The sequence below is a fragment of the Trachinotus anak genome, unplaced genomic scaffold, assembly GCF_046630095.1.
Source record: "Trachinotus anak isolate AG129_WGS33_773 ecotype Australia unplaced genomic scaffold, CSIRO_AGI_Tana_v1 ptg000008l, whole genome shotgun sequence".
NCBI classification, from domain to species: Eukaryota; Metazoa; Chordata; class Actinopteri; order Carangiformes; family Carangidae; genus Trachinotus; species Trachinotus anak.
In genome coordinates this window covers 7,632,233-7,655,082 of record NW_027273859.1, presented here as the reverse complement: position 1 = coordinate 7,655,082, position 22,850 = coordinate 7,632,233, and the positions used below count along the sequence as shown (strand labels likewise).

Here is a 22,850-nt window from a genome sequence, read left to right as displayed (position 1 = left end):
GTCAGTACATCTCACAGCTGAATGAACTGGAGTGGAATGAAGATCTGCTCTTTTTTTGTTGTTTTGTTTTTTCATGAGAACCAAAGAATTGCTGTCATTCCATCCGAATTCTTTAGCGTAGTGTCCCAACATCACACGAAAGGTTCTGGTTTTCTGTCATCTTTTTTTTCCCCCCCTCAACTGGTGAAGCAGTGACTAAACCGGGGGAAGCAAACATGTCATGTCTTGTCATCGGATTTGTCACCGCTAATTATCCACCTGCCGTGACACCAGTCTTGAAATCTTCATCCTAAAAAGAGTCGATTTAATTGCTAATTTGTTTTTGAGATGACCGTTTTCAGCTCGATGCTTTTTTTTTTTTTTTTCTTCCTTCCTTGTGTCTCATTTTCAAAGCGGCTGAACATGTGAGATGAATTTAAACTGAGACAAATTTGAACAGCGAAAACATCAGCCAGCTTCGGGCCATCGTCCAGGCGGCCGACCACGTACACAAACAAGTGAGGCCTGCCACCGATCACACAGTGAGTGTGTGCTTAAAATACAACTCCTACTGTATAGATACACGTGTTGGATAAAGAAATGCTCTTCTGAGGGCTGTAGGCAGCAGCAGGTGGAGTGAAAACTGTATTTGAGAGCTCTGGTTTTACTCAGATGTGGCATACATCTGCAAAGTGGGAAATGCTGATAAATGCTGTCTCTTTTTAATAAATGTGCTATTTTATCAGAATGTGTCGCTGCTGTTTTTCACCCCCCCCCCCCCAACATCCCTGTCTTGCTGCCGGGTGCTTTCTGAGGTCATTTGGTATTTAAAAGTCGCCTTGTGTTAAATTTGATTTGTGCCTTTATTCAAAGTGTGAAGCATTTTGGAATGATGCATCTTTGTGAATATGTAAATCCCTCGAAACTCTGACATTAGAGTTCAGCAGGGTCACAGCGACATGTACAGACACTTTGTTTATCCAGGTGGTTTTTTTTCCACCTTTTCCCACCAACTGTGAAAACGTCTCAAAATAGAACCACATATCTAAAAGGTGAATATTTAGAAGACAAACACAGCTGAACAAAGCAGACGGAGCACATCCACTAACTGAGCCGGCCACACACTATTTTCAAGAGCCACTGTTACATTTAGTTTTAATAACCAGAATGACTCCATAAACTTACACTATATCATATTCACTATTTACAAATTTATATATATATATTTTACAAAGCATAACATTTATAAATTAATAGATTTGATATTGAAGTGCATCATTTCCTTGTTAGAAAACAGTAATTCAACAGATAAGACGTTTCCATGCAGAACTCAGTCCAGTCTCAGTTTGACTTCATCTATCTGTAGTACAGGGCCATGAAAGGTGTGTGTGAGAGGTGAACGCCGCCGCTTCCACAGGACACCCCTGCCCCGGCCTGACTGCAGCCCAGGACCAAGCCCAGCTCCAGAGCAGGCAGCGTGCTGGCCAGCCCATCCCCCCACACATCACCATCAGTGTCCTGCAGAGCACGAGGAGCTGGCGGATCCCCCCTGGAAGAAAACACCCTCCGCCGCATGTTCACCAAGTTGGGACCCCCTCCGGCACCACCTGCCGCCTCCTGCAGGCTCTGGAAGAGGAACAGCAGATCCACTCTCAGCTCCACCATGTTGCCCCGTGACCACACACTGTACCTGAAGGAGGCAAGAGACAGCAGAGGCCTTTAGACTAACGGCTGAACTGAAGAATGTGGGTGAAACAGTAAATTAGATCACACCGAGAGGCAAGTTTTTACCTTGTAGGGAGGTTGCCCTTCGCCATGGATGGAAGCACAGGATGGAGATCCAGGTGCTGTGGGTTGGAGAGTTGAAGGTGAAGCTCAGCCCTTGTAACTGTCAACGATAAAATCTCCCTGGTGAGGAGTAACTCCACATCTGTTTCTGCAGGGAGAGAAGAGGAGGTAGTGAAGAGTCTGACACAGTCCATTTAAGATGCGATTCATGTCACAGAGCACAAACACTCATGTCAGGATCCATTCAGATAAATCCCAGGGATCAGAAAAGGAATCTCCACCACAGAGGTGATGTTTTCACTCCTAATACCTTGTTAATCTGTCAGCAGGACATCTCAACAGTTCCTGGAGGGGACATTAAGACAGCTAAGGCTTATTGTATGCAGATAACACAGTCCTATACAGCTGTATTGAGCCATTAACGCCCCCTAAACTGCTTTTCAAGCACATCAGCTTTCACTACTGCAGCCAATGACATTTCTGCACAGTGTCATTCTTTCATCTCTATATACTGGATGGGCTTTTCTGAGTGTAAATTGCATCTCGCATGTGTGTATAGTCAAAAGTCATTTTTTGGTATTGAAAATATGTCTCTTATCTTTACTAATCCTCAAGGTGGCTTCCATGACCACCTCTGAAACTGGATCAGCCACACAGCTCCTGAAGTTACAGAACAGTTTTGATCTTTAGTCTAAAGAGTAATTCAGTGGAATTTAAGTAGAAATGTGGGCAAAGCTGTTTTCTTTGGCATCTTATACAGCTCTAGATACATGGTCAAGAAATCAGTTTAACCTAAATCTCAGAAACGGCAGTGATGTGTTAAGGTGCAGCTGTGGGGTTGTTATTGTGTGTTGGTTTAGATCTGGACTCTAAGAGCCCTGGTCGATGTTCTCCTCCTGCGGTTACAGTAGCTAATTTTATATGTTGATTTAAGCCACATTTTGTGAAGTGGAGCTAAGGAAACAAACCCGATCCTTATTTTTCTGGTTGAGCTTTTCAGCCCATCAGGGGCCCTTAAGTGTCTCTTTGTAAATCCCTCCAGACCCAACACAACCAACAAATTTAAGATCTACAGTATTAAAAAAAGGTATTACAACAGGGAACAACAACAGTCTGTTTGTCTTACCTCCTCTCAAGCGACCTTGAATCCCTTTGACGCTTCTGCAGTTTACTCCCTCCTGACAGCAGTGGTAAACCTGCCGAGCGAAGCTGAAAAGAGGTTTTCCTGGGAACACCAGGCCCAGGGAGGCTCCCGGGGGAAAAGGCCGAACACGGAGTTGCAGCACTGTTGCATTATCCTCAGGAGCTTGTTGTGTGTTTTCCAGCCATGGTGCTGCCAGCTCTGCGCACCGCTCCCGCTGCTTCTCCTCGATCCCGCGCCTCCACCGCCTCGACCCGTCCGTGCGTAAAGTTGGTCCAGAGGATCCATCTCCAGCTTTCTGCGACTGTGCCACAAATCCACTGTCTACTGCGCGACCAAATACTCCAGTGCCATTTGTCATCACCGAAAGAAGAAATAGAGCAATCCAAATGCAGTGTGAGGAGGCCATGGTGAGATTTCTAAATCCTGACCTTTGGATCTTCATTGATGAATAACACGCAGCTCCTCTGTGTTGCCAGCTCTGCATCCGGCGAGTTTGGTCTGCCTGCTATATACCCCACTGACAATGGGGACATCTTACCACTTAGAATTTGAATCCTGGCCCTCCTCACAGTCCCTGCCCCTCTTTTTGTTCCTGCCTTTAACCACCCATTTGCCCCCCATCGCCTTCTTTTAATGCGCCTGCATAATGAGGCGCCCCGAAGAGCGGCGACCCCATCCATTCAAATTCAACTCCTGAGCTAATGACTCTAATTACTCCATATTTGGATCATCGGGAACGATCTCATTTACAACACATGTGGAACAGAAACCTTCGGACACGACATGAATAATAACATTTTATGAGCATGTGTTTGGCCTTTCAAACAGCCTTCAGCGCACGTCATCCCTCAGTCATTTTGAAACGAGGCATTAAGCCTGAGGTGAGAAACAACAGGGGCCAGATTGCAGGGTCACATGCAGGCCGCTGATGGCACTAATAAGGCCGTGTAGCCCCTGTGGTTTTAAACAAGCATTTACAAAAGTAGCTCACATAAGTCCACGCTGAGAGGATCATGTATTCATTTAATTTCCACTAATAATGCGCCACAGTGAAACTCTTCTCAACCACCTTTCCAATTAAGCAAAAAACAAACAAACAAAAAAAAACCAACACAGATCTAGTACCTGAATAGATAAATAATGCTATTTTGTTATTGAAGAGCTGATTTAAAATAAATGGACATTTTTATATGAACTTTTTTCGATTATGTAATAAACCAGTGCAGTTTTGCAGCATGTTCAGCAAGAAAAAGCATGATTCTGTACAAAAGTTAAACAGTATAAAGATTTAATTTCGCCTTGGTCAGAATTTCTTTTTTATAAGAATAAATAAATAAACAAATGATGAATTATTACATTTACTGCATTGCTGATAATACATGTAAAGTGACAAGGCTGTAAAATGGAGCTTAAAACTATAGTTCATACAAAAGGCTTTAAGCATAACAGAAATAAAAATGCTCTCAAACAAACAGGAAAGTAACTCGAACTATGACTAAAACTTCATAAACATAACCAATATAAACTTTGATGGAAGAATTTTAAACTCGTTTTCATAGTAAATTCATAGTAATGATACCATTAGAAAAGAAATAATATGAGTACCTTAACATTTCATCACACATCGTATGCAAATCTCATACAGTCTGTTGTGGGAAGCACAGCGACCACAAAAACAAAGGAAGCTTTTGATCATGTTTCTTTTTTCAGATCTTGTGTGTTGATTTTACAGTTATTCACAGGACAGTTCTTCATCAAATAACATGTGGTAGTGCTGTTATGTCAGAGCAGGTTAACCCCGTGTTTCAGTAGTCTGTGTCGGGCCTTGCTGGGCAGCGAGAACGCGCTGTCCTGGTGGTTAGGGATGCCCGAGTTCCTCAGTGATCCGCCGTGCTGCTGGAAGTAAGTCTCCTGGGCCACGCTGCGGGTTCCATACACAGCAGCACCAGCACTCCTGCGGTGAAAATGTCACATGCATTTACATTTCAAGCATGCACAAGGATGACGTGCGACAGAAAAGAGCAGAGGGGCATGATAAAGAGGCACACAGAGCAACAACAGAAAGGTTTTCAGTTCCAGTAAATGTGATTTGTTGCAGTTTGATCTGTGCAAGTAAAGGAAGAACATTCAGGGATTGGTGGGATGTGATGATAAGACTCTGGTCCCTACCCCCGACTTCTACTTGAGGAGCCATAAATAGTTCGAGACCCCCCACCCCCACCCCCCACCTCAACCACCATCACCACTACCACCACCACCACGTCACTGCCATACTGACCTGATAATAGCCTCCTGCAGAGTTTCAGTGTTACAGAAATGCAAGTGAAGAAGTGATGTGGCTCTGACAAAAGGATGCTCCGGGGCTCCCCCTACTCGACCAGACAGGTTGGCTGCAGAGACACACAATAACAGCAGCACATTAACCTGGACATGCAAGTCTGCTGCACAAAGGAATGCTGATCACAGTCTTACTAATTAGCCGTTAGCTCATGCAAAGACAAATATAAACTTACAAACCCCACCCCAGTGCCCAGGTGGAGAGGCCAGGGCTTTTATTCACTCTAGCAGAAAAGTGAAAACTGGGGAAAGACCGAAATTATCAGAGATAAGAAAAAGATGCAGAGCAAAGACAAGTGTGGAAGAGTCAAGCGTCAAAGAGTGAATAAAGGGAGATATGCCAGATTATTATGGTGGCCTTACTTGTCAGTGTGCTCTGAATGCAGTCAAAATGGGCAAAGATGTAGGGTCCTGGAGCGCCAGGGGCCCCTGGAGAGACGGTCCTCAGATGGGCCTCCAGTCCATTGAGTGACGCCAGGCTGCTGTGATACTGGATACAAACCATAAAGGCAGAACCAAATATTGGCATTTCAAAGGCAAATTAGTGCGCTCATGCACTTAAATACAAATTCTACTGAGTCACAGCTGGTGGATTACAGAGGTAGACATTGTAATGTATTACATCAGCTATGTCGTGAAGCCCCTTTTTGTTCCACTCATCAAAGGAACTATGGTAACATTTTGTGCTCCCAGAGATTCAGTATGAAAATGTGACAGATAAGAGGAATCCCGGTCATTAGCAGCATTGCTTTTTGCTTCTCACCACTTCCTCCATCGAAGCTGTGTCACTCAAGAAGTGAGGCTCCACCAGCAGGGCAAGCACCAAGCCTTTCACCCGGTGCAGGTACAGCGTCATGGGGATCAGCTGACTCTCCTCAGCGTCGTCGAAAGAACCAGAACACAGAGGAGGATCTCGCACCTCCGCCTTATGACCTTGTGCTCTCCCACAGCCCCCTCCGCTATCTCCCCCCACCACCTTATCATCATGTGATCCCTCACTGCCTGACTCGACCCCTTGGGAGTCAAACACTGTCCCGTGAGCTGTGCCTCCATCTCTTCCACCTCCATTGAAATGGGAGTTTCCTTCAAACACCGACTCGTCTCCTTTGTCATGTATCTGGCTGTCTCCATCTCCGTTGCTGTGAAAGCTCTGATAATACGATTCTTCCAGTGCTTCCTCCTCAGCTTCGTGGGAGTGTTTTCCATTTGAGAGAGGAGGCTTGGGGGACTGTGGTGGGGGGTGGAGTGGATAAGCAGCGCTCTGTGATGGAGCTGGGCTAAACACGGAGCTATCTGACTCTGACAAGCAGGGGCTGATGCACATCTTCTGGGGAGACTGGGAGGGCCCTGGATCAGATGAATCGGACTCAGTGGAGGCTATGTCAGATAAAGTTCTTGACAGGCGGGTCTTCCTTGGGGGAGCATCCCTGTCTGGAGTAGAATGGGACCTGGAGAGTGGGAAACAGTTTGAAACAATCTGAATTTCCTGGAAATGTTATTCAAGCATCCTGTTTCAAGCAGCCTGTGTAAGTCAAATACTTCCTGTTAACAAAATAACTGTATCTCAGGAAGGGGAGACGTTACCTGAAGTCTTTGTCGACAGGAGGGGACTGCAGGTACTGGAGTTCAGACATGGTCAGAAACACTGTAGTGGAGCTGACAGCAGCACTGAGTGAGCTGGAGGTGCTTGGTCCATTGGGCCTCTGAGCCTAAATCAACATTAAAGACAAGTGGCTTCTCATTTTTCCCGTTAAAGGAATAGTTCAAAACTTTTGGGAAATATGCTTCTTTGGTGTCTGGTGCACTGAATGAGCATATATCTGGTGCAGAGAGTTAGAGGAGATGTCTGTACGCTAAATATGAAGCTGGGTGATGGAAACATTTCCCAAACAGTTTTGGTTTCTCTGTACAGTCATTTTTTAAGGTACATGAATGATTTAAGTGAAGCATAAATAATAAAAATAAAACAAAATGAATATATGACTCGTGAGCCAGCAGCCAATTAGCTTAGCTTAGCACAAAGACAGGGACAAACAGCTCTGTCCTTGCTCTGTCCAGAGGTAATAAAATCTGCCTAGCAACACATCCAAAGAAAAAGGGATGTAACCCCATCTAACATTTGGACTAAATTTCATGTCCTACCTTGGTGTATGTTTCACTCTCATGAACCATGACCTTCATCGTGAGCTCTGGAGACATCTGTGTGCTTACAACTCTGAGGAGGAGAGGCAGATAACGTCCGGTTTCAGACCGTGTGATTTACAAACACTGTCCCACTGAGAGGTGGATAATGTCAAAATGTCAGCTCACCTTCCTCTGAACAGAATACAGCCTGCTAACACTAGAGGGCAGCGCTGACAGGCCTGAAGAATGAGGGCGGCTTTGAGCAGGAGAAGTGGGTCAACCTGAAAACAAAAAGCGAGTCTGTCACCTGCTTAAAGTGCAGAAACTGAAAAGTGATAACAAGATGTAGGATTACAACTTAATGAGTTCAATTGTTGCATTGTTGCAAGACCCTTATGGGAATGCTGGAATATAATTATTTAAGTGGTTATGTCATCTATGTGACAAAAGTGTTTCGCAAAAGCTTAAAAATTGTGCCAACAAAAGGATTTGACAAAATGAGCTTGAAAAGTAGCAGATTATAGACATTATAATTTAACCTTTAATTTGGCTAACAGGCCGGAAATATCCAGGATTTACTGGCACTGGCTTCATGTACATCACAGCTGAATCTCTATTTACAGTAAATATGCATAAATTTGCTTCTGCGTGTTCGTTAAGCCATACTGACGGCTTACACAATACTACAGGACATTGTGACACAGTCATTTCCTGTCTGAGAACATCTGTGTGCAGCAGCAGCAGCAGCATTAGAAAAGCCACCGCGCTGCAGGTCAAATGCAGAACTCAGACATCTTGTACATACATTGGTTGAGTCGATGGTCTTCAAACAGCTGAAGATGTGATGAAGCTCTGAGGATCCTGACTGCAGGTGTGAGAGATACCGCGCCCATCGAGCAGCCAAAGTGTCCCGACTGTTCAACTGCACACCAAACAAAGTTCAAATTACAACACGCAGAGACAGACATGATATTCCTGACTTCAAAAGTGTTCATGTATTTTTTTTGAATATACATTTTTTTGACTTTTACTGAATTGTTGCCTTGTTTCTCTTTTTGGGATTTTGACTTTTAGTTTTTTGTAAAATTGCTCTTTAATGTTGGTCTGTGAGTTTTATCTGTGTCTTGAAGTCCTCTAAAACAGAGACTCTTGGGGAACAAATCAGACTTTCAAAATAAAAGACTGCAGTAGAACTATTTAGACAACTGGACACTGCACCTGGTAGCTCTGTCGGACAGAGCCATTGTAGAAACAAAAGAGGTTTATTAGCTTATCCAGGAGCTCGCAGACACTGACGGTGGGGACTTCCATTGAGCAGCCCAGAGCCTGGGAGGCAAAAAATAAACAACATATCCCCCAAAATAACCGTTAAAGACTCAAATTTAGGTCAAAAGAAAGTGTTGAAATCTTGGAAAGTTGCAGCTGGACCACCTGTGACAGCACTCACCCAGAAGAAGTCATCTTTCATGCGGATGGCATACTTGTTGCGGCGTAGTCTCAGTATGCGTACAGGAGAGGAGGAAAGCTCAGAGACGCAGCGGCCCACGCCAGCGAGCTGTCCACAGAGCAGCTCCTGCTTATCTATGGGGGTCTGAAAGAAACACACGGAAACTTTAAGATTACAGAAATATAATCCGTAGATTTAAATATAAACACACAAACAAGCATTGGGGAATCGTTATCATACCCAACATACACCCATCCACAACAACCACATGTGTAACTTTTAACAGTTTGTGAGAGTCAAACCTCTTCAGGATAGAAGTAGCAGATTCCCTCCCTTGTGGGGTCACCTTCTCCTGTAACCTTGGATCCATCATAGAGGAAGAAATAACTACACCTGCAAAAGAAATACTCTCATGAATGTCTAAATTCCTAGAGGTATTTGGTTTCCCTAGACATAACCTGGAGACCTATGCTTATTCATATGCTTGCCAAAGAATGCCAAATGCCAGAGACATATTGAAGTTGTTATTGTGGTGGTGCTGAAGTTCGCTTGATGTCCCAGGTGTGACACAGAAACCTGCAGCCAGGATCGACCCTGAAGCCAGCACATTTACTCTCAGGTGTAAGTCAGGACTCATGCCTGGTCTACATCAATAACGGGTGTCAGCTCAGCTCAGGGGCCGGAGGTGACCGATGGTTTGCTTTCGCCAACTACAGACGGAGGGGTGAGTGTTTACAGTCCGCCCCGCAGGTGGCAGCTTGTCTCTGCAGTTAGACTGAATCAGCCGATCTCACCTTCTCATCGGTTCAGCCATCACCGACACAAAGCTCAGAAAAAGCGAAAAGTAGAACTGGAGGTTTCAGCTGCGGATCTGAGTCAGATGTTTCAAATCCCCCCAACACATCGCAGACTATCGGAGGTTTGCTACTGTCAGCAACAGGAAGTATTGCTTGTTAAATCCCGACTGTTTTCAGCCACAGTTTGTTTCCTATTCGCCCCTCAGATGAATCAGTGCGACAGAGCTCCTGCCACCTGAGGAATGCGGGTCAGTCACACTTAGTGGAAGTCATGTGAAAGTATGGCAAGCTTACTGGGACAAACTACAGCGCTATTCAGACACCCTCAACAAGCCTGTAGAAACCATAACCACTTTAGGTTTAGTTACTAATGTTAAAGGAGCACTAGATAAAACCCGTTTCAAGTAAATGCCCTGCATTCAAAGCTCTATTCACAAACTATCAGTGTGTTACATTATATTATTATTACGGATTTATTAATGATTGTTTAGGCATCATTCTATAATAGACTGATATCAATTTAGATCGTGTTATATTGAAATGATTATGTTCAGAGATAATAAATTCTTGCTCTTCAAAAGTATAGCTGTCAGACAAATGTGGGTATAAGGAGCAATATTTCCCTCCGATATGTAGTGAACTAGAAGTACAGTAGGTATATAATAGCCTACAGTACTTGTGTGCATGTACTTATTATTTAAGTAGCCCATTGTTATTATTGTTGTGGTTGTTGTCATTATTATTATTACTACAAGTAGTAGTAATGAGAGTGGTAGCACTGTGAGCACATAATCAGAAAATTGCATTTATTTGAGTTTTTGGACAAATCGGAGGCTGTTTCATCCTTGTCCTGGAGGGAAATGTTCCACTTGCAGAGGATGTAGCTGCAGGGAGGTAATAGGATCAAATATTAATCCTGAACGCCATAGCTTACAAACAGGTGGGGGTGCTATCCATCTCTGATCAGCCGCTGTGAGTTCCTCTGTTAACCTGTAATGGTTCAGGCTAAGCTCAACCATAAATGTGCAGGCTGCATTCAAAGACAGAATACCACCTGTTTAAAAGCGCGCTTCATAATCATTAAATACCGACATTAATAGAATATAATACAAATATACCCGAAACACATGCCAACCACGTACAATTGCGGGAATGTCATATTTACTATAACATACGCTATTCGTGGGCAACACACATACATTTAAGCTTCACTGTGCATTTCTCCCATCTTACGCTTTGAAGCCATGATGGATCCTGGTCTCGGTGATCGATTGAGGATGGCTGCAGAGGCTGACCGTGGACGCGCTCAGCTGTCAGCCAATGGCTGAATCAAACCCCGGTCAGACTGGGACCAGCTGCTCAGGAGAGACGGTTGCACATATGTCACATCTGTCCTGAAGACAGCAGCAAAGTCTACGTCCTAGATCGACTCTTGTGATTTGCTTTCCCAGCCAGTCCGCCATTTTGAATTGGTCCAAAGCTCCGTGCAGGGCGGGCTGCAGCAGGTCCAGACCCAGAGGTGGACTGGATGCTCTGGGCAGGCGTCCGCCCACCATGAGCCTGATTCTGCTCGAGTTTTTTTATTTATTTTTATTTTTTTTACCTCTGATAATGAGGTTTTTGCCACAGTCGCCAAGTGTTAGCTCATTTTTTTCTGTTTCTAGGATCTCTGTAAATTATATTTAAAAGAATATGGTCTAGACCTGCCCTGTGTGAAAAGTGCCCTGAGAGATAATTAATGTTGTGTTTTGGTGTTATATAAATAAAAAGTGACTTGACTTGACAGACTGAGAAGTGAAGAGAAAAACACTTATTTTGTAAAACATTTTTTTAAAGTCTGCTTCACAGAAGACAAGTCAGCAGTTCAGTCAGACTTACTATGAAGCATAGTTCAAATCTACCAAAACACGTTTAACAAACGCCATAATTACCTGCTTTTAATATCAGGTAAGCCTACTAGTGTTGCACTGTACATGTTTCTGGATCGCATATCAGATACTGAACAAAACAAACAGTTTTTATTGTCTCTAGGTGAGACCCAGATACATCATCTTGTTTTACATATAATACAAACATTATAAATACATAGTAAAACACAAGACAGAGGGGGAAACAATTCATAAATATATTTAAAAAATAATTATGAGCATTACCAAATTGATTTTAAATATGAAAAGCTGGAATAGTCTTAAAGAGATTATGGGTCTTAGATGTGATAACATTAAAAGTTTTAGAACAGAGTGCAAAAAAACATTATAATTAAAATAAATACATAAACCAATGACATTTTAACTTTGCATTTAAAGAGAGAAATAATTAGGCTATAGAAAGACCTTCCACAGCATAAATGTACAAGCAGCCTAGTGTTGTACCGTCTATGTTGCTGGTGATTCAAATGAATTTAAACACATCTCATCACAAATGTTTCAGCAAAGTGATGATATGGACCCATCAGCCTCGACAGTGAAGTTATTCCGTGTCTGTTGATGTCTATCGGTCACAGACCTGTCAGTGACCTGTCAGTGACCACAGAGGATTTGCAACCAAATATGTAATAAATATAATGACCTCTTTTATATTAAATTGTCCAACTACTGTCTCTTAAAATAGTGGAAATATGCATAAAAGAGCAACCATTCCTTCAGTATTTATCTGATGTGGGTATAACTGTCGTCAAATAAAACCCATTCATTGTTTCACTCCTTCATTTTAAATCCAGTGTGAGTACAGAGCTAACACAACCAAAAGTGTGTCAATGCTCTGTAACAACTCATGTGATACAGAGTTACACAGCAGCTCCCCCAGGGCTCCACTTACAATGCCTTCTTCATGACCCTCCTACACTCAACCCTCACTGGGCCTAAAGCCCACTTTTGGGCAACTCCTGTCAAGACAATGCTGGGATCAAAATCACATTTGGTCAACTAAAGGAAAGACTATAATACTGTCACAGTCTGAGGATTGCACCAGTTAGCCTATGCTCTGCCGCACGTGTAGAGTTGTACAGTGCTGTATTGCAACAATGAGAAAGGGTACATCATACCATGACTTAACAAATGCCAGAATTTGATGAATAAGAGACACTGCTGCCCACAATTGCTGTTAAATCCCCAGCACACGCACACACCAGGTGTGCTGTAGGCACGGCAAAATATGACTCTATATAGCATATAATGTCACTGAAACAATTCATAACGATTATCTGACCTAAGTAAATTAAATGTTGTTTTATATTAAGTTAAAATCACTAGCATTTTTACATGGTCACACTAGCTGCTTATCAAGTAGTAAAATTTCTTTTTCCAGCTTCTTCATTTTAAGTGCTCTGTACGCCATCTGTTGGTCACGGTTCTCCATCTCCTTTTTTAGGTAGCAGCAGTAAAGGGCCCTTATGTCTTCTGTCTGCCTCTGTAAAAGAAATTAAGCAACACGTGTGCTTATATTATATTATTATATTCTTATTCTTTGCCATTGTCATAGCTCACCACTGACATATAAACCTCACCTCTGCACTGCCACCGGTTGTAGTGCATGCTGAATTGGACCTTTCCTGCAAACAGCTACTGTGGACAGCCTGAAAAAAACAACCAAGGTCCATATGTTAAGCTTTAACAGACAAATAGCAAAAAAAAAATGCGTGTTTAGAAACACTTACCCCTTCAAAATGTGTATCACTGACGTCTGTCTCGTCACTGCTCAAACTCTCTGGTTCAGTCTTTGTTACAGGCAGGAGGAGTACAGGATGGCCTGACACTGGAGTGGTGGGGCCAACGTTAAATTAAGTCATGTGGTAAATTCCAGGTATTTTCTGAAAGGTGAACTGCACATACCACTAATAAAAGAGCTGTCAGATCCAGGCAGTGGCTCAATGCAGGCACCTCCAGGGAGGACCTCCACTCTCAGCCTGTTGTCTTTGTGCTGCAGCACATCCTCCTCAGCAGAGGTCAGTGACGGGGTTGCTGACCCCCCATCATTCCTCATCAGCTCGACCCTTCTTCTTTTTGCTGCATAAGGATAGATCAGTAAAGCAAAACTTGCAATCGGTGCTGGAGGAAGTATTCAGATCCTTCACTTAAGAAAAAGTTACAATGCCACACTGTAAAAATAATTGATTAAAAGTACATTTAAATATAAGTATTATCGGCAAAATGTAATTAATGTATTAAAAAGTAGTCATTATGCCACAGAATGACCCCTGCTATATCATCCTACAATGGACTAATCTTACTGATGCACAAATGTGTAAGCAGCATTTTAATGATTCAGTAAATATTGAGGTGGAACTAATCTTAACAGCTTTTTACATTGCTGGATGATTTATAACATTCATCATATTTCAAAATCGCATGTTTTGCATGAAAAATCTTAATATGCAAAATAACTAGTGGGTTTAGATTGATAAAAAACACTGGATTCAAAAAGTACAATATTTGCCTATGAAATGTGTTACAGTAAAAGAATACAGTAGCAGAAGTGCAGTTCAGTAGTTGAGTAAATGGTAAGTCCAGCTCTGTTTACAATAATACCTGTTTGCACTATGTTTTTATGTTTGACCTTAACTTGCTGCCATGTCCTTTTGTAGCCACTGTCCGATACCCTGTGAATTATTAAAAACAATAATGTTATTATCAGTGCAGCAACATTATCAAAAAAGTGCAAAAAATACATCATTGGAGGCTGAATATTATGAACTGAGTGAAAGTGGCCACAGTCCTTCTTACGCATTGATTTTATCAGCAATTCTCTGCCAGGCTTCCTCTCTCAGTTTAGAGGCGCTCGTCGTGTTGGATTTGGCTGTCAATATCTCTCTTTCTTCCTCATATAACCTCAAAATGAGTTCCTGCTCTTTAGAGCTGAAAAAATGTGCCCTCTCGTGTTTTTTCATCATCTGGAAATCTATAAAAACAAACAAAAAAAAAACAAACAAAAAAAACAAACAAAGGAAATGTAAATGTAAATTGACAAGAGTCAAAACCATTATCGTTTTGTATGGTTTATTGTGTTATTAAATCTTGAACAAGATCTCCTCACCTCCGTCTATGTTCATGAACTGTGACATCCGGGTTTCGGCGTGCGATTGATTTCCCCTTAATGGCGGAGCGGGTACGCGCAGTTATCCGAGATGTTTCAATGCCAGATTTAGTAATCAAATCGCAACCCACGGCCGTGCAACGAAATGAACCCGAGCTTAATCGATACGACAGTTCGTTACGACGCGCTTAACATCATCATCAATAACTGTTTAAGCGACGGGAACGGGGGAAAGATGACCGATGTCATGAAGCTTGATATCGGCGAGCTTTGTTAACCCTGGATTTTCTAATTCGGTTTAAGGCGCGTTCACGTGAAGGAGGCGGAGTCTTCAATGAAGAGCGAGTCACGTGTGGCAGGTCTGAGCATCACAACATCATTTGGACGTGACCCCTGAGAGGTGAACCTTTGTCCCTCCGCCTGAGGGTTTTGGTGCTGATGCAGGTTTTAAAGTTGATCTGTGAAACAACAGATGTGCGTCTCACAAAGTGCAAATAAGTGTGGTGTATTTGTAATGTGTGGATGTTGCCAGCTCTTTGACAGGTCAAGTAGCCTGGCCTACACTTTAGTGGGTATAAGGCATAAGTGGACAGATCTTTTTCAAAACAAATAGTTTGATATGTGGTGGTGGGAAATGCAGAGATGTAAACAATTGAATGAATAATGGTCGAATTACATTTATCTGCTTCAGTTTCAGGCTCCTCCTGGGGTTTTCAATCTGAAAACACTGTGCACCGTTTTAATACCGTTATCGGATTTAACACGTTTCCTCGTAACAGGGCAAAACGGTGTGCAACTAGTTTTTCACCAGTTTGATGGGTTTCGGAGATGAATGTATAAACCCCACCTTTTAAAAAGGTACCACTTCTGCTACGTTTTGTGGACGACCATGCATGCAGGCGTACTGCATGCATACAAAACTGAGGCACTGTTAATGTTATCAATAACACTTGTGCCTGGTCTTCTATGTTAGGGGGTGAATAAGGGGTCTGCAGTACCATTAAACAATTTGAAGTAAATTCATTAGTGTGATAGTTATACTACGGGGACCCCTTAACCCATACACTGCTGCATAGGGCTTTTTCACAGCAGGGAAAGCACAGGTGTTATTAATAACATTAACGACGGCTCCATTATTTTACTTGCGTCAATATAAAGTATTTACATCAGTGTGTGTCCTGCTGTGACATGTTCAAATTTCCTCTGTGAAAAAGGCTTTTTCATATATAACAATAATTTGAGAACCCTGAATACAAACAACATCACAGCAACAGACAGAAGAAATAAAACATGAGTTGAGGTAATAATATTTACTTTATTTATGTTAATTCAGTTTAAGCGGACATTTTGTTTCATGGTCCAGAGCAAAGGAAACTGGTTTGGGTGCCTCATGTTAAAGGCACAGAGGTATACCAAACAAAAAAAGAGTAAACTGTGAATGTGAGTGTGGTCCAGTAAGAAACAGAGGGACTGGTCCCAGTTATGAGGTCTGCAGGGAGGGTTTACTCATCATGCTCCTCATAGCCATCAGGAAGGGCATTCACATGTGGGTTGTGGAAAAGGGTTTTCTTGCCGTCTCCCCAAGGGAAAGGCTGTAGGAATGATAAAGAAAAAGCAATAAGATAACACATAATTCAGTCAAATTAAGACTTTTTGGAATGTGAAATATTTCAACCACAAAGTCAGACCTTAGTGCGAATGCGAAGGTGGCTGTAAGGGACGAACTCTGGCCGGTCATCACTATGCTGCTGGTGTTTCAGGTACGTGTTCAACATGCACACTGCAACACCAGGTATGGCAACCAGGAAGCTGAGCATCCTCCATTTCTCAGCTGAAAGAGACAGACACTACTGATTAGTTTAATGAAAATACAAACATTAGGACTGATCCAAATTAAACTGCGATTAAGACATAACAAAATTTCTTTATGATGTCATTAATCTGCAGATACCTTGTACTACCACCCAGAGTGCACTCTCTACCATGACTGAAATGTGGGCTGCCAGCATTTTACATAATGGGAAGCAACTATCCATAGCTATGCACAGGAAAGGATGAAACTTAGTATAACCATTACAATTTACAGCAGATTTAGAAATCCTGATTGGCTTTTAAACGCTGGCTGTCAAGATGGTATTATGGCAGAGAGTTACCAGATTGGTCTCTAGCCTCCCAGTTAAACTTCAGACCAGACAACACCATCTACATTTCATACATGTTAGATGTTTTAATGACGCAAGTATCAACAATCGCAATATATTATTATAGTGGAATAACCATGAAAATGTTAATGCAGTTAAATTTCCATAATCTGTAACTGCAAACAGCATTAACTTTCAAACTTTATTTTCAAAATACACATCACTGAGGAATTCATATCAAAAGTTTTATTAATTTTCCTACAATAAATGTATTGCTTGATCATGCCACCTTAAGATGCCCTTAACTTTTTAATCTGCCTTTAAAAGTTATATGAGCATGTCATTTGCTGGATATTATTGAGTTGAGCCTTTAACTGAATAAAAATGATCACATTACATTTGTGAGCTGTCTAAAAAAGCTCCTCTTCAATTTAATCCACCTTATTTTCCCCCGTCTCAACTATATTGATTGGAAAACTAACAATTGTATAATAATGATAAATCAATTTTTATTTATTCTGCTTGTGATTAACTATTTTTGCTTTGCTCGTATCCTTTTAAAGTTACTGTTCTTCCCTCTTCTATCTTGTGCTGGATCTTTTTACCTTAATTGTTCTTCCTTCCATGTCTTATTCTGTAAATTGCGTTTATATTGGGAACACAGCACTAGAGACAAGGATATCCTTTGACCTGATGTGACACTGTTGTTACTTAGCTTGTAGGACGTGTCTTCCGTGACACTGCTCCAATTTCAAGCCATGTAATTAACAAACTTAAACTGAGACCTCTAAGACTGTATGGGTAACTGAGTTAACGCTTTTAATGGTATGACGGACTGAAATTACAATGTGTTCAAGTTAGAAAGCAGCTTCTTCTACGCGCTGTCCGTTCAAGGATGTTACTATATTGCTAATGCTAACTCAGCTAATGCTAGGCCAGCAAGGTCACCGTCAGAACACGACAGGTTGCCCAAAATATAAATTACATTAAATACATCAGGCGAGTTTGAACAACGTGGTGCAGTTACCTAAAGCGCCGTGTCCGCCATCAGCAGAAGCAGAAAGCTGGCGCCGGGCCTGGGTCAAAGCAGACCTCAGCAACACTTGCGAGGAGCGTCCGAAAGCCGCCATTTTCCTTTCTGAGAGGCGACGGGACCGGAAGGAATATTTTATAGAGGCGTCACATGACCCTCAGGCTTGACGCCTCTACGTCGCCCCCAAGCGGTGAGACCGAGAGCTGCAGGGACGAGCTCAACCAGTGCGATAAATATATGATGCTGAAGAGCTGTAAACCAGTTGTAGAGGCCAGGTCCCCCTTATAAGGTCCACAAGGCAAATCTTTAAAAAAAAATAGCTTTGACAAATATCTGAGTTCATTAGTGGAGAATCTGTTTTGCTTTTTAGAGGAAATGCTAACAACTCATAGACAAGAGATGTGACAAAGGGTCCTACCAAGCCACTGATTTCTTATAAGGGGAATTATATAAAAAATCTAGTAACTGTAAATAGTCCTATTCTTTTCCCCCACAATTACCCACATGTAAGAGAAACATCTCACGTTTCACAAGGAATGAAAGGACCTCTTACCTCCTATGTCTGACTGTGGGACAGTCTTGATAAATAACTGTAGGCACATTCAAAACATTTGCTTTGATTGAAATTTAGTGTTTCTCTTTAAAGGGGAGGACTTTCCGTGATCTCATGGTCAGAGTCCAACCTGAGAAATATTGAGATATTCTGGTTAATGAAGGTGAGTATTATATTGAATATTCAGTCTATTAGCAGAATCTTCTTTGTTCTTAAAATGTCTTTCCAATCATTATTGTCAGCAAACATAGAAATCCATAGCTGTGTAGCAATGTGCATTAATCACCATCATACATGTTGAAATAACACCATGAATTTCATACTGACCAGCCTATTTGTCAATGAGGACAATGCTTTTTTATCATAATTTAAACTTAGTAAAGCATTTAATGAAATTCGCTGCATACCTTTGAAAATCAAGATGTTAGTGTATTATACAATATATAATGGCAGCCGTGTATTTACTGAGCTGTTAATAGTTGACATGTTTGGCCTGAAAACAAACAGGGGAGATTTGGCTCACCTCTTATCTGCCGTTGCTCGCTGAGAATCTCAAATTGTCTATGGACTGAATATTTATAATTAAGATTTTCAAGGTTGACAATGATATTATTACATCTACAAAGAATGATATAGTACTGAACCACCAGTATGAAAGAGCCTAAAAAAATCATTTCTACCAGATGAATCTGATCTCTTTCAGTGATGGAATATCAGTTCCACCAGTCTGGACTGTCTGATAACAGCTCTCTCAACAGAGAGCACAAAATAACTACACAACCAGGTACAACATGTACATGCCAGCTAATTTTGATTCACAATTTAAGATGAAACCTTAACTATGAGAACATCACTGTCAATGGTTATAGGGATAAGGAGGATTGTGCCGTATGTCCTCTATGGCTTCCTGATACTGTTGCTGTCAATCCTGCTGATGCTCATTGGAATAAAATGTATGACTATAAACACATTACACTCAAATGAAGCTGAGTCATTCATATATTGTTATAAAACAATTATAATATGACCATTTTCTTATCTCAAAGCCTCCCAGTTAAACAAGGAAATCACTGATGTCAAACTTCATCTTGAGAGAATGAGCCGTGCAGGAAGACCTTCATCGTCCAGTTCAGGTGAGGAAATGGTTTTCAGGACTGGATACATTGATCCAGCCGTACATCTGATGCTCTCTATTTCATTTTTTGTTGTTTTGGTGGCTTTCCAAACTGCAGGTGAAACTACTGTACAGAAACTTACCGCAGTTAGAGGTAAACACACATTAATGTTATTAAAATCCGACCTCAGTGTTATTTCCCATTCACACTCGTTATATATATCTTCTTCAAATCAGGAACGTGTAGGGATGGATGGATATCTTACCAGAGCAGCTGCTACCTGCTGTCAACCACTGCTGTCCCCTGGAGCATAGCAGAAGAGCAATGCCAAACGCACAGTAGACACCTGTTGGTCCTGAACAATGTGGAGGAGCTGGTGAGGTTTAAGTGTCCTCCAGCTTAGTTCCGCGGTTTCAGTGGAGCTGGAAACTACCTTTGATAATATATAGACCACTGACAGGAACTTATACAAGCATATCAAAAGTTTAAATATAACCTGTTGCTATCTTTTAATTTCTAGGACTATATTTCAGGAGTTGTTGAAATCGAATACAACTACTGGATTGGACTTGTGGAGCTACAAGAGGAGGGACAGTGGAGGTGGGTGGAAGGGACTGACTTCAACTCAACCCCGACGTAAGAGAAACACGAAGCTATAAAAAATGAAAAGCACTAAGAAATGCTTAGGAAGGGAACTCATCACTGTGTGTGAAATAATTGTTTCTCCTCCTTCCTTCATCTGTGTGCAGTTTCTGGGATAACGGTCAGCCTGACAACTGCGGCCAAGAAGAGAACGGAGAGGACTGCGGGCAGCTTCGTGCCTCTAAAAGTCGCATACGCAGGATGTGGAATGATGCAAACTGTGTCCTAAAGTACCACTACATCTGTGAGACCGAGACATGAGAGACCGTGGACCTCTCTCAGCTGCTGACCCCACACCAACATCACAGACCTCTTATGTTGAGGAAAAATGGGTCAAATTAAGACTAATGCAAATTATGATTCCGATATCACTGTATAATTAAGAGGGTACATCACAAAAAGAGCTGACATTTGCAAACACATCTTTGAGGCTTTTCTTGGACAATAAAACAATAACTATAAATACAATGGCACTTGCTCTCCTTTATTGATTTTTAGTGAAGACACACTCTTCAGGGTTGGCGCTGAGTTTCTCCTGACTACATATTCCTTCATCCCATGGTTTACTTGCAGCAGTCACTGGGAAGGTGGGCATTTCCTTCATTATAATCTGCTTTGGCAAAGCACATGGCCGCTTTCCTGTCACACTCACAGATGAACTTTTCACAGGGATTGTTGTCATCTAAATGACAAAGACAGGAGAGAGCAACACTAGCATTAGGGAGCGAAAACGACAAGGTAGAGACAACAATTCTTTATCCATTTTTATCTCTGCCAAAGAGGCTATGTTTTTACTTGTGATTGTTTGTCAGCAGGATTACGTAAAAAGTATTGAACCGATTTGCACTGAACTTAGTGGAGAGATGGGGAGTGGGCCCGAGAAGAACCCATTAAATTTTGGGGCAGATCCTGATCATTTACAATGAATTTGCCCTTTGCAGAGGTCTGTGCTCTCTGAGTGCCCTTCTAGTTCACATTTGTCAAACACTGATTGATATTATATTATATACAAGAATTATGTAGTTCCTTGTCTTTCCTTGTACATAATTACAGAAAACTCAGTGGCTAGTTGGTACAAATCGCGTGTCTTTAGAGGCGACATTGTTGTTGAACACTCACTCAGACAGGTGATGGTCTTGCTGGCCTTGTCACATCTGTAGCTGTAAATTTCAGTGTAAGGGTTGTCCAAGATGGGCCAGCAATCATCATGCTGCATGGCATCATGGTAGCATTGGTTGTGCACCTGACAGCATCTACAACATACACAAAGTATACTGAAGTCATTGCAGCGCCTAAAGCATAAGAAAATCAGCAATAGCTGAGGTTCAATTTCATCCTGTTTTGGATGCTTTAAATTAATATAGAGCTGTAACTAACTAAATTACTTTTTAATTATCAATTAATCTTCCAATGAACTGTTTGATTAAATGATTAGTCACTGAGTACACAAGATGTCAAAGAAAACACTGAAAAGTGGCCATCATAGTGCCACAAAATTCAAGGTGTCTTTACTATCACAGAGGACAAAGAAAACAAGCAAATGTTCACATTTAAGAAGCTGGGACTTCTTGGTCCTTAAAAATGAACTAAAAGATTTATTGATTAAATATTGCTGATTAGCTATTACCTTTGAAAACTTTATGAATGGTGGCACAAACAAAAGTTTTCTGTACCCAAGTCCTCACCTGTCCAGCTCATCAACAGGTGTGCCAGAGTCCAGCACCGGCCAGCTGTCAGGTACAGTGCAGAGGACCATCACCCTGAACTGCCACAGAGCTCAGCACTATGAGACATGATGGTGATATCTCAGACAAAGCTAGTTCACATCTCAAAACCACCTTACATTATGTCACATGAAATAAAAATGCATAACTCTCAAACATATCTAGGAAATGAGAGCACTCACAGGCTGGGAGGCTGGGGAACAGGATGAGCAGGGAGTGAGTCAGGTGCATGTTGGAGGATGATGTGGAGTGTAAAGCTTAAAGCTTATATGGGCTGCTGACCTTAAGAGGCGGTTCTTATTGACCAGTTGCCAGGAGTCTCCCCATCTCTATACATTATGCAATGTATAGACATATATAATGTGTGCCTATACATACATATGCACATACAGTATACACAAATGTACATATAAAGCTAAACAGACAAACAAATCCCCCTTGTTTATATGTATCTGGTTCTTTATTTTTGTCATGTTGTACTACACATTATTTCCTTTTGTGTTAACATAACCATTCAACTTAAGTAAGCTGCAGTGGAAAGTCATGGGAACTCAGCTATTGACACAGGTGTGTTACAAGGTTATTTTAAATTCAACTCTGGGCTAAAGAGGGAAAAGGCAAACTCAAGTGAGTGCAGAGTGGACATGGGCAAACAGGGAATATTTGGTTAGGAAAATACAAAAAAAAATGTGGAAAGATCAAAGAAAAAATATGTTAAGATATCTACTCACTAACAGGGGGAAGCAGGGGAGAATAATGAGATGTGGAGTTTGAGGGGTTTGTAGGAGGCACACCTGAGTTCACCTCGTCATGTTGTATTTCCTGTGGATATGTTTCAAATGCTTTATCCTACACTGTGTGAGAACAGACTGAAATTGGCCAAAAGCTAAATCGCAAAGTCGTAATCGAATTGTTAAATATTATAAGTAAAATGTACCTAAAGTATCAAAAGTAAAATCCCTCATACTGCAGAGCAATTGCCCCTGTGAGTGTCA

General features: G+C 41.7%; 6 protein-coding genes across 9 annotated transcripts; 1 reads left to right on the top strand and 5 right to left on the bottom strand.

Moving 5' to 3' along the window:
• Nucleotides 1-827: 827 nt before the first annotated feature.
• On the bottom strand, nucleotides 828-3,396 carry LOC139623751 (uncharacterized). The gene is made up of 3 exons (XM_071482234.1): nucleotides 2,894-3,396; nucleotides 1,771-1,915; nucleotides 828-1,669 (listed from the first exon to the last, which is right to left on the bottom strand). The coding sequence occupies exons 1-3, from the start codon at nucleotides 3,393-3,395 to the stop codon at nucleotides 1,336-1,338; spliced, it is 981 nt and encodes a 326-aa protein (XP_071338335.1). The 5' UTR covers nucleotide 3,396; the 3' UTR covers nucleotides 828-1,335.
• A 518-nt stretch (nucleotides 3,397-3,914) lies between these two features.
• On the bottom strand, nucleotides 3,915-9,891 carry hps4 (HPS4 biogenesis of lysosomal organelles complex 3 subunit 2). 2 transcript variants are annotated; one of them, XM_071482228.1, is made up of 12 exons: nucleotides 9,614-9,889; nucleotides 9,122-9,212; nucleotides 8,820-8,963; nucleotides 8,591-8,698; nucleotides 8,178-8,294; nucleotides 7,559-7,653; nucleotides 7,391-7,463; nucleotides 6,833-6,957; nucleotides 6,012-6,696; nucleotides 5,612-5,738; nucleotides 5,190-5,301; nucleotides 3,915-4,865 (listed from the first exon to the last, which is right to left on the bottom strand). In XM_071482228.1, exons 1-12 carry the CDS (start codon nucleotides 9,631-9,633, stop codon nucleotides 4,694-4,696), a joined length of 1,869 nt encoding a protein of 622 aa, XP_071338329.1. In that variant the 5' UTR covers nucleotides 9,634-9,889; the 3' UTR covers nucleotides 3,915-4,693. The 2 variants fall into 2 exon arrangements, with proteins under 2 accessions (XP_071338329.1, XP_071338330.1); XM_071482229.1 differs by lacking the exon at nucleotides 3,915-4,865 and adding an exon at nucleotides 5,425-5,490 and having other exon boundaries at nucleotides 5,217-5,301; nucleotides 9,614-9,891.
• A 424-nt stretch (nucleotides 9,892-10,315) lies between these two features.
• Nucleotides 10,316-15,043, bottom strand: LOC139623742 (uncharacterized). The gene is made up of 7 exons (XM_071482219.1): nucleotides 14,648-15,043; nucleotides 14,338-14,512; nucleotides 14,143-14,213; nucleotides 13,447-13,620; nucleotides 13,272-13,369; nucleotides 13,122-13,190; nucleotides 10,316-13,024 (listed from the first exon to the last, which is right to left on the bottom strand). Exons 1-7 carry the CDS (start codon nucleotides 14,673-14,675, stop codon nucleotides 12,881-12,883), a joined length of 759 nt encoding a protein of 252 aa, XP_071338320.1. The 5' UTR covers nucleotides 14,676-15,043; the 3' UTR covers nucleotides 10,316-12,880.
• A 744-nt stretch (nucleotides 15,044-15,787) lies between these two features.
• On the top strand, nucleotides 15,788-20,599 carry asgrl1 (asialoglycoprotein receptor-like 1). 3 transcript variants are annotated; one of them, XM_071482221.1, is made up of 9 exons: nucleotides 15,788-15,947; nucleotides 18,468-18,537; nucleotides 19,078-19,158; nucleotides 19,244-19,327; nucleotides 19,421-19,507; nucleotides 19,607-19,642; nucleotides 19,726-19,865; nucleotides 20,010-20,089; nucleotides 20,239-20,599. In XM_071482221.1, the coding sequence occupies exons 3-9, from the start codon at nucleotides 19,080-19,082 to the stop codon at nucleotides 20,390-20,392; spliced, it is 660 nt and encodes a 219-aa protein (XP_071338322.1). In that variant the 5' UTR covers nucleotides 15,788-15,947; nucleotides 18,468-18,537; nucleotides 19,078-19,079; the 3' UTR covers nucleotides 20,393-20,599. The 3 variants fall into 3 exon arrangements, with proteins under 3 accessions (XP_071338322.1, XP_071338321.1, XP_071338323.1); XM_071482220.1 differs by having other exon boundaries at nucleotides 15,831-15,947; nucleotides 20,010-20,125; XM_071482222.1 differs by lacking the exons at nucleotides 15,788-15,947; nucleotides 19,078-19,158; nucleotides 19,244-19,327 and having other exon boundaries at nucleotides 18,488-18,537; nucleotides 20,010-20,125.
• On the bottom strand, nucleotides 15,943-17,972 carry cox6a1 (cytochrome c oxidase subunit 6A1). Its single transcript, XM_071482226.1, has 3 exons — nucleotides 17,816-17,972; nucleotides 16,336-16,478; nucleotides 15,943-16,239 (listed from the first exon to the last, which is right to left on the bottom strand). The coding sequence occupies exons 1-3, from the start codon at nucleotides 17,916-17,918 to the stop codon at nucleotides 16,150-16,152; spliced, it is 336 nt and encodes a 111-aa protein (XP_071338327.1). The 5' UTR covers nucleotides 17,919-17,972; the 3' UTR covers nucleotides 15,943-16,149.
• Nucleotides 20,595-22,093, bottom strand: LOC139623748 (phospholipase A2, minor isoenzyme-like). The gene is made up of 4 exons (XM_071482227.1): nucleotides 22,038-22,093; nucleotides 21,817-21,914; nucleotides 21,251-21,384; nucleotides 20,595-20,813 (listed from the first exon to the last, which is right to left on the bottom strand). The coding sequence occupies exons 2-4, from the start codon at nucleotides 21,885-21,887 to the stop codon at nucleotides 20,695-20,697; spliced, it is 324 nt and encodes a 107-aa protein (XP_071338328.1). The 5' UTR covers nucleotides 21,888-21,914; nucleotides 22,038-22,093; the 3' UTR covers nucleotides 20,595-20,694.
• Nucleotides 22,094-22,850: the final 757 nt, after the last annotated feature.

Coding starts and splice junctions, on each gene's coding strand:
- hps4 (XM_071482228.1), bottom strand. CDS start 9,633: ATGGCTGAACCGATGAGAAG. Junction 8,295..8,590: donor CTGTCCGACAGAGCTACCAG/GTGCAGTGTCCA, acceptor TTTGGTGTGCAG/TTGAACAGTCGGGACACTTT. Junction 6,697..6,832: donor CCTGTCGACAAAGACTTCAG/GTAACGTCTCCC, acceptor CCCACTCTCCAG/GTCCCATTCTACTCCAGACA.
- asgrl1 (XM_071482220.1), top strand. CDS start 19,080: ATGGAATATCAGTTCCACCAGTCTGGACTGTCTGATAACAGCTCTCTC. Junction 19,866..20,009: donor TGAACAATGTGGAGGAGCTG/GTGAGGTTTAAG, acceptor TTTAATTTCTAG/GACTATATTTCAGGAGTTGT. Junction 20,126..20,238: donor GACTTCAACTCAACCCCGAC/GTAAGAGAAACA, acceptor ATCTGTGTGCAG/TTTCTGGGATAACGGTCAGC.
- LOC139623751 (XM_071482234.1), bottom strand. CDS start 3,395: ATGCAGAGCTGGCAACACAGAGGAGCTGCGTGTTATTCATCAATGAAG. Junction 1,916..2,893: donor TCAAGGTCGCTTGAGAGGAG/GTAAGACAAACA, acceptor CTCTCCCTGCAG/AAACAGATGTGGAGTTACTC. Junction 1,670..1,770: donor AAGGGCAACCTCCCTACAAG/GTAAAAACTTGC, acceptor TGCCTCCTTCAG/GTACAGTGTGTGGTCACGGG.
- LOC139623748 (XM_071482227.1), bottom strand. CDS start 21,887: ATGGTCCTCTGCACTGTACCTGACAGCTGGCCGGTGCTGGACTCTGGC. Junction 21,385..21,816: donor CCTGTTGATGAGCTGGACAG/GTGAGGACTTGG, acceptor TGTATGTTGTAG/ATGCTGTCAGGTGCACAACC. Junction 20,814..21,250: donor CAAGACCATCACCTGTCTGA/GTGAGTGTTCAA, acceptor TTTGTCATTTAG/ATGACAACAATCCCTGTGAA.
- cox6a1 (XM_071482226.1), bottom strand. CDS start 17,918: ATGGCGGCTTTCGGACGCTCCTCGCAAGTGTTGCTGAGGTCTGCTTTG. Junction 16,479..17,815: donor TGGCGGACACGGCGCTTTAG/GTAACTGCACCA, acceptor TGTCTCTTTCAG/CTGAGAAATGGAGGATGCTC. Junction 16,240..16,335: donor ACCTTCGCATTCGCACTAAG/GTCTGACTTTGT, acceptor TCATTCCTACAG/CCTTTCCCTTGGGGAGACGG.
- LOC139623742 (XM_071482219.1), bottom strand. CDS start 14,675: ATGTCACAGTTCATGAACATAGACGGAG. Junction 14,513..14,647: donor GTTCATGAACATAGACGGAG/GTGAGGAGATCT, acceptor TTGTTTTTATAG/ATTTCCAGATGATGAAAAAA. Junction 13,370..13,446: donor TGACAGCTCTTTTATTAGTG/GTATGTGCAGTT, acceptor CCACCACTCCAG/TGTCAGGCCATCCTGTACTC.